Genomic DNA, 8,133 nt, shown 5'->3' on the forward strand with positions numbered 1-8,133 from the left:
AGAATGAAAAGACCAGGAGTGATATCAGAAAGAGACTTCAGTGGAAAAATGAGAAACAAGAAATTTCAGAAGAAAGGTTATTTACAGACAGGCATTAAAAAGCTGAATAGAAAAATATCCACTGATGGAAGTAGGAGGGAAAGTTATGATAAAAAGCTCGAAGCAAGAAGGAAACGAAGAGCAAAAGGAAAGGTAATTTATGGTTATGTGAATAAGAAGGAGGTGAATAACTTGAATTCTTGCCAATACCCTTACTTAAAATTACCTCTATAACCAAAAAAATGTGTGTCATTTCTTTCTAGCAGTTTTATACACCCAGCTGGTGATGGTTCATGAGTAGGATTATTTTTTAAGCGAAGAAACATCTTAACAACTTTACTATTTTTTTTTACTCAGTGTGAGCCTAAAATTTACCAATTGGACTCTCTTGTGCCTGAAAATAAGTTTTGATTACCTTTTGGCTTACATTTTCATAAATTCAATTTTAGAACCTGTCGTCACAGTCCTTACATTGTCACTATACACTTAACTCTAATGATAACCTTTGTTGAGGTCATTAAATCAATGGTAACTTTCTTATACAACCATTCTTCTCTAGGAGTACTGCTACTTGGATGATCACATTAACTGATTATAAAGTTATTTCTTAACTCATAAATCTGGTTCTCTGAAAAGCTAAGCTTTACATTGCCAGAGTTTTCTGAACAGGCACATGTGTAAATAGTATGTGCTTGGTGAAAGATATAATATAAAACCTTGCCATTAGTAATTTTTCCTTTCATATCAAAATGCATGCAGACATGTTTTCATTGCCGTCAAACTGGTCACCTGGTTGCCGAATGCCCGATGGCACAGAGCTCTGAAGTTGGTGTTAGAAATTGTTACAAATGTGGATCCTCACAGCACACTACTAAGAATTGCAAGAGCAAACAAAACAGTAAGTTGATTGAGTATTTTTGGATTGTATTGGAGATTACAACAAGAAGTCTGGTTACTTATTGGTAAAGGTCATGGTTTTGTTTTTGTAATGCTAGGATCCTTTAGAGCACTTGAACATGACCTTTGTCAACTCTGGTTCTTGACCAAGATGCTTAACTTGTACAATGCTATTTTCCATCCAGGGTAGAAAGGGGTAGAAATTTGCACTGAGAAACTGACATTCCATCCAACAGAAGAAGCAACACCTCAGTATTTCATGATTTTGGTCATTGGAGTCATGTGTGGACTTTTTGTTTAATGTTTGGAACAAGCAACTGATATTCTTTTCCAGAGAAGCACACACGAAACTTTGTCTGCTTGGTTCCTCTATGAGACTTAAAGAAAGTATATTTTTTTGACATATTGTCTCATATGTTTTTGTTTCCTATAGATTCAGACCTTCCTTTTGCAAAGTGTTTTATCTGTGGGGAAACAGGTCATATAGCAAGAGCATGCCCTGACAACCCTAAAGGACTCTATCCTAATGGTGAGACTTGTGTTCAGATAGGTTTTGTTGTTATGTAGACTACAAGCAGTCCCACTTTTTTTTCAAGAAAGTCTGTTGTGAAAGTGAAAAAAAATCAGTTAAAAATAAAACTGATGTCAGCAGGCTGTGCCGAACTGTTGTAGTGAAGTGTAGCGCTAACACCTTTTTTTTTTTTTGGCTGATTGTTTTTTTAATTGGTGCAAAAAATCCTAACAAAAGGAAGGGGGAATGGCAATGGGTCTAGTTGTTGTGATAAAAATTTGTACACCTTTTCCTCTCCTTTTGAGAAGTGTATCCTGATAAGTTTTTCTTTTCAGGTGGAGGATGTAAGATTTGTGGATCAGTGGAACATTTTCGAAGGGACTGCTCTGAACTAGCTAGAAACAAATCAAACACAGGTGACAAATTACTGTTACTACCTTAATGAATTTTTTTCAATCATTATGAACAAATCCCCTGTTTTTTTTTCTCGCTTATCATTTTACATCATATACTCACTTTTTCAGGCAGTATTACTCTTCAAGAAATATAAACTTTGGTCTTAAATAGGTCTCTACACTTCACCACACATATTTTAAAAAGTAGAAAATTATTTCAAAGTTGAATAGAGAGTGATGAATTTGTGTCAAAGTTTTAGTCACATTTTTTTTCAGTGACCACTACACATGCTGGATACATAAACAATAAAAAGGGACATTACAGTGCAGATGCTGAGTTAGAGGACCCAGGAGGTACCTCCATCAGAGTACCAAAGAAAAAAGGGACTGAAGTTGTCAAGTTTTAAAAACGCAACTGAACTTCTGATTAACCCTTTACACCCTACTATCAGTATCCATATTCTCCATACTTTTCTCCATACATTCTTGAAGTGCAGACAAGGAGAATTTATGTAACAATCAAGAGCTTCTTAAGTTGGTGATCATTTCCTTTATTCTAACAACTTTAATAAGTGATTTTGGGGTGAATCTGTGAGGAGAATTTAGATGCTACTCACTTGTTTCTCCTTTTTAATCAAGTTTTTGTCTTTGTGATAAAATGAAGCAGTCCTCTATCGTGGATAGGAAGTTCATCCAATATAAAAATGTTCTTTTTAAAAAGGCATTGATACGCTAAAACAGTAAGTCCATTTTCACGTGGGAAAAGTAGTAAAAAATAAAGAAATTGTCACAATTTTACCAAACTTAATCGTATGCCTATTTTCTTTTTATATAAATGTCATTTTGGTTGTTTAGTGAGGTTTGACTCAAAAGAGGATGTTATCCTTTACTAGTTGTTACCGAAGGTTACTGAATGATAATTACCGTAGATCAGATTACCGGTTTTCGCGGTTTTTTATGAATTCCGGATGAGTCAGAGAAGTTGGAGATCACGCCCTTTTCAAGGTTGGCATGTTATTTTGAAAATAAGGGTCTTTGTTTTCGGGTCTTTGTTCATAAAACCAGGTTTTAATGCATGCTTTATCATTATTAAAAAGATTTAAAACTGGAGCTAGATATTTTTGGCGAAAAAAAAATCATGATAAATTAAGAAAATAGTGGGGTCTTTGTTTTTGGGTCTTTATTTTCAGGTCTTTGTTTTCATTACAGGCGAAGGAAAAAACAAAAAAAATGTGACTGGGTGTCATAAAGTGCACAAAATAACAAAACTTCTTAACGAATCTTAGTCTGAAAATCTCGAACAGAGTGAAGTGAAATAGTGATGCACTCCAGACAAATGATTTTTTACTTCTTACTCGTTTTAATAAACCTTTTTCTCTAAATTACTCTCGACTGCTTGTTAGTTGATTTTCCTGGGGCTTTCCTACGAAGAAAATGTCGAGGCCAGTTTATTGAAAGCCAACTGACAGGTGATTCAGTGAGAAGCCATTTAAAATGGCCCTAAGAAGCAAACAAAAAAAGAAAAAACAAAACACTGCACTGACATTTTATTTCACTTTCTTGAGATTTGAAGACTAAGATGTTGGTATCCCAAAGCACTCTATGCATGTATATGCAGAGAAAAATGTAGATTTTAAAGACGGAGCGTCGTTACTCGAGTTTTACGCACTAACAAGCGAATAACAGACTGCTGGTTTACCATACCAGCAGAATGCGGCGCTTAAGTTTCCAATCTAAAAATTCATTAACGATGGGAGTTGTGTTTTTCACTGGCAGACCTCACCATAACCCTCATGATAGATTTGTTCCCATGCGAAATTTGCTGACCAGTTCAGATCTCTAGTTCAGTAAGTCGCGGGCTCTTAAGATGCATAGCGTCTCTGATAGGCGTAAGTTCGAATGAGTTGTATCGGAATGGGGATCCTTCAGAGTCGTTTGCCATCTTGATGTTGCGCCACTTAAGATCACATCCTGTGTTTGAGTCCTTTAACTCTCCTTTGATTGTTTTCGGTCGCTGAAAGAGAGTTTGTGGTGTCTGTGGTTTTTGAAACTTTGTTTTAGATTCTCTCTCTGTCAAGTCGATGTAGATGCTCGTGTTACCAGATGTTGTTGTGACAGCGGCCTCAGGGATGGTATCATTTGTCAGATATTCATCATTGACCAGAACAAGAAGATTAACCGTCCAAGGGTGCTGAGGGTAACTTAACAATAATTGCCATACTGATAGATCATATTATACGCAACGACTATAAGATTCCAGTTCCAATTTCATTGCTCGCTGGCTAAAAAGTCCAAAAGGAATCAGCAAAACTAGTTTGGAATGTGCCGATGACACGATATTTTTTTCGCGTAAATATTTAGCTTATCATATGTAAAAACATATTCCGATAGAAAAAAAAATTAAAAAAACTTGATGAAACGATCGCTCAAAGCACGATCACTACCTCAAGTGTCATTTACCGGAAGACGTCATGTCGAGAACATCTCGATGAATAACTTAACTTTACTCGAGTGACTGGACGGTTAAGATGTTTTTCAGGTGCTTGCTAGATCATGAAAGGCTCACAACGGATGTCAAGTCTCGATATTTTCGCAAACCATTCAATCGATTGATCGTGATCGCTGGCTCACGTAGGCAAATGATTTGAAAATAGATTCGGAAGTCAACTACAGTCAAGTACCTAGGAACAAGGATCAGTCAATCTCCTTGTTTTTAATCCATGAATAATTTTGTTTCCCAATTTTCTAGAAACAAGTGGGTTAGTTTGAAAGCACGCACGTACTAGCATATATGTCTTGTCTTGAAGAGAGACATGGGTCAAGAAATGCAACAAAATACTTGACCTTTTCCTTCATCGTTGGAGGATTTACTTGATTTTGTTATGTACTATGTAAGGATTTCATCATTTCTTCAGATATGGCCATACTAAGCGTTTGAGACCGTTTCAGAAAGATTTCAGCGTGTTTCAGTACAACGAACGTGATATCATCCCCCCCCGGTAGTTAGATAACGACGTGACTAACACAGTTTATAAACTGTACGACTAACTAACGGCGTAAAATCTTACAGCATATAATAAAACAATTGGAAGAAATTATGCCGTTAGTTACTGGCGTAAAATCTTACATAAATAAACTACTGACTGAACGAAAATAAAAATTACGGAAATAAAAATCCAAAATATTGATTGGCTTGCCTTCTCTTACGTCATAATACAATGAAGGCTTATCTTGTAAAATCATGTTCGATCGACCGGACGAGCGAAAGGAAGTAGCTGTTGTAACAAACAGAGCGGACTGGCTATCACTATGTCGAAGATCTGTATTTTGCTTTTACTCAGTTCAGTTGCTATCGCATTAGGGCTTGTTCCACCGCCTGGCGACCGAGGTAAGTAACTGTTTTCGTTTATGTCAAAAAGTAGAAAATAGAATTCAAACTGGGCCATGAAAATTTAGGAATGGATGATTCGAAATTGTAGTAACTATTATGAAATTTCGAGGCTAGCTTTTTCTTTCTACTCTTTCAAAAGAATGTAGACTCGAGTTATAACTCAATGAACAGTAGTCTTGCGTGCCGCCTTTTAATCAACGGTTGTAGAAGAACGTTCAGGTCCTACGATTTGGCGCCAGTCCAAGATAAGCTGTAGCACGTACGCATCCCGCGTGACGAATCATTTGATACGGCAACTGATATCTTAAATTGTTATTATTTGTTATGATTGATCTCTGCTTGATTTAAATGATAAAGAGGAGTGTTTAATGAATACTGACATTGACAGGATAGAAAAAGGTGACCTCCTTTTCCCTCTCTGGGTGATATCAAGTGTTTTACATGAGTTTTTGGGATATTTCATCCCCCCTCTTCACTGGCACCTGACTAAATACAAAGAAACTTGCACGAAACTTAAAAATACTCAAACTCATTCGCGGAAATATTCACATGGATGGTCATTCGAAATCAATCAGATGTGCCTGTGAACACATTTTTTTTTTGTCCTGTTTGATTTCTGCGGGTCTGAAAGCTTTAAAATTTGTATGTGGAGTGTTTGGAAGCTCCTTTGTAACTGACACTTGCATAATTTTTCTAATTGACCGCGGAAAATGTATATTCATCTGTTTCACAGTTACTGGAAACAGATAACGTCATTCAAAAGAATCATGTCTGGCAAGGTTCTACACCGTCTTACTGACTATCTGAGATTTTAAGTAGGATTTTGGTTTCATTCACCTTTCCCCCTCCCCTGCTTCTTATAGCTACGCCTTCAATCCACATTTCACTTAATCATTTTTTTTACTTAAAGACAAACCGTGTGCGCCCTGTTCGTTACCATGGCAACTGGCATACTCGCATGATATCGACGGAAACTCAGTAAAAGGCTGGAAGTGCTCGCTTGTTTCTGCTGTGTTGTCAGGTGCACGTGTGCGTGTCGTCATTGGGACAGGTTACAGCACTGAAGCCGACAATGTGCACGTGCATGGCGGCCACGTGTTTGCTCAGCTTCTACAACACGTCAGCAAGGCCTCATGGGATAGGTTTCAAGATAATGCTTACTGGTGGTGGGTAATGGTATCCACTAATGGAATTATGGAGATGACCAGGTACAACGTGGGCTCACATCAGCATCGTGGAACCAACAGAGTAAGAAGAAGCATTGAATGGTATGTACAATTGGCAGGTCTTCTTCCAAAGCCGTCTTATTCTCACCAGGCTAATGGAAATGGAGTCCAAGGTGTCTTATACGATCTCGAAAGCAACGTTAAAAAGGGTCAGGATATTCGGTGTGTCAGCAACAAACGGTATTCCTTCCCACTCCAGAATGTCGCCATTGCCTCCCAGGGTGAATACGTTTCTGGGCAAAGCTTGGACCACATAAGCAGTAGTACTAAAAGCAATTCTATAGGGTTTCAGAGCAATGCGTACTGGTGGTTTACTATGTTGACCACTCGTGGATCGCGTGACATGTCACGCTGGACTGTTGGAACCCACCAGGACCGAGGCCATAGCCAGGATACCGTAGCGATGGAGTGGTTTGTTGATGGCTGCTGGAAGGAAATCTTTGAACACGATGCAAATGGGAAGCCTCTTTCTGGATCGCGCCAAGCACTGACAACAGCTATATTGTCCGGTCATCGTGTTCGCTTTCAGTTGCCTCAGTGGAATTACTACACAACTGAAGCTGACAACCTTTCTTTGCGAAATGGCCATGTGACAGCGCAGGCTTTGAAACATGTTAGTAAGGCATCTTGGGCTAGATTCCAAGATAATGCCTATTGGTACTGGTTGATGGTCTCTACCACGGGAACCGTACGTGCGACAAGGTACAACGTAGGTGAACATAAGCATCGTGGCGATTCCACTGACAAACTTAAGGTGAAGTGGTTCATCGACACAAGACCATGGGGGCAAGTCCTGTCGAATGATCCATCTGGTAATGTCGTAAACGGAAGTCGTACTCATCTGGTGCACGCTGTCAGGACTGGAGCAGATGTTCGCTGTGTGCAGGGAGACAGAAAACAAGGCTATTCATTCAAGGCTCAGAACCTGGCGGTGTCACCAGATGGAAACCATGTGGCCGCCCAAACTCTTAACCACGTGAGCATGCAGTCAGCACCCAATCCGAATGAGGTGATGATGCAGCCAAGAGCATACTGGTGGTTCACGATCGTTTCCACCAAAGGCCTGAGAGAGATGTCCCGCTGGACCGTTGGTAAACACGAGAATCGTGGTAAATCGTCAGATAAAGTTGGAACAAAGTGGTTTGCCAACTACTGATGCTCGATGATTCTGACTATGATATGGTCACACTTTGCTTTTTATAATCGAATCAGTTACAACGTTAGTGTTGCATTCTAGAATATCATATCAGGTAGAGTAGCGCTCAGGAACTAGATTACAACTAGATTGCAACTAGATTGCAATTAGATTGCAACTAGATTGCAATTAGATTGCAACTAGATCAAAATAGATTCAATATTCCCACTTAAAGTCTCATAAACAATGCCGAGGGGCATATTTTTTGAAAAAAAGATGAGCAGTTTTTTGTTTTGAATCATTTTTATCTATTAAAACATGTGACATATCAATCTGAGTTGCACTTTCTTAACTGGGCCATACTCGGATTAAGAAAGTTAGGGAGTTACCCCGCCAGCGCACGCTTTTAATCCCCGCCCCTCTGCCCTTGTTAAAAATAGGCTCCACCGTCCCTGCGCGATTGTTCATCTCACAATAAAATACAGAAAAAAAGCCATGGCCTCAACGCGTGAAAACGCCAACTGCTATTTTAATCACGA

The 8,133-nt window shown here is 38.8% G+C and overlaps 2 protein-coding genes across 2 annotated transcripts in view; both read left to right on the top strand.

Annotated features, from left to right (window-relative positions):
• The window catches only part of LOC113683476 (uncharacterized), a 3,215-nt gene extending 570 nt beyond the window's left edge, over window positions 1-2,645 (top strand). The window contains exons 2-6 of the mRNA XM_027200721.2: window positions 1-192; window positions 799-937; window positions 1,370-1,465; window positions 1,783-1,863; window positions 2,119-2,645. The exon at window positions 1-192 is cut by the window's left edge and continues 284 nt beyond it. Of these exons, the coding sequence (XP_027056522.2) occupies window positions 1-192; window positions 799-937; window positions 1,370-1,465; window positions 1,783-1,863; window positions 2,119-2,249 (639 nt within the window). The 3' untranslated portion in view covers window positions 2,250-2,645. The remainder of the gene's footprint in view (window positions 193-798; window positions 938-1,369; window positions 1,466-1,782; window positions 1,864-2,118) is intronic.
• A 2,444-nt stretch (window positions 2,646-5,089) lies between these two features.
• On the top strand, window positions 5,090-7,926 carry LOC113683475 (uncharacterized). Its single transcript, XM_027200720.2, has 2 exons — window positions 5,090-5,230; window positions 6,144-7,926. The coding sequence occupies exons 1-2, from the start codon at window positions 5,152-5,154 to the stop codon at window positions 7,613-7,615; spliced, it is 1,551 nt and encodes a 516-aa protein (XP_027056521.2). The 5' UTR covers window positions 5,090-5,151; the 3' UTR covers window positions 7,616-7,926.
• The last annotated feature ends 207 nt before the right edge of the window (window positions 7,927-8,133 follow it).

The sequence above is a fragment of the Pocillopora damicornis genome, chromosome 4 (genome assembly GCF_964200805.1).
Source record: "Pocillopora damicornis chromosome 4, jaPocDami1.2, whole genome shotgun sequence".
Lineage (NCBI taxonomy): Eukaryota > Metazoa > Cnidaria > Anthozoa > Scleractinia > Pocilloporidae > Pocillopora > Pocillopora damicornis.

Coding starts and splice junctions, on each gene's coding strand:
- LOC113683475 (XM_027200720.2), top strand. CDS start 5,152: ATGTCGAAGATCTGTATTTTGCTTTTACTCAGTTCAGTTGCTATCGCA. Junction 5,231..6,143: donor TCCACCGCCTGGCGACCGAG/GTAAGTAACTGT, acceptor TTTTACTTAAAG/ACAAACCGTGTGCGCCCTGT.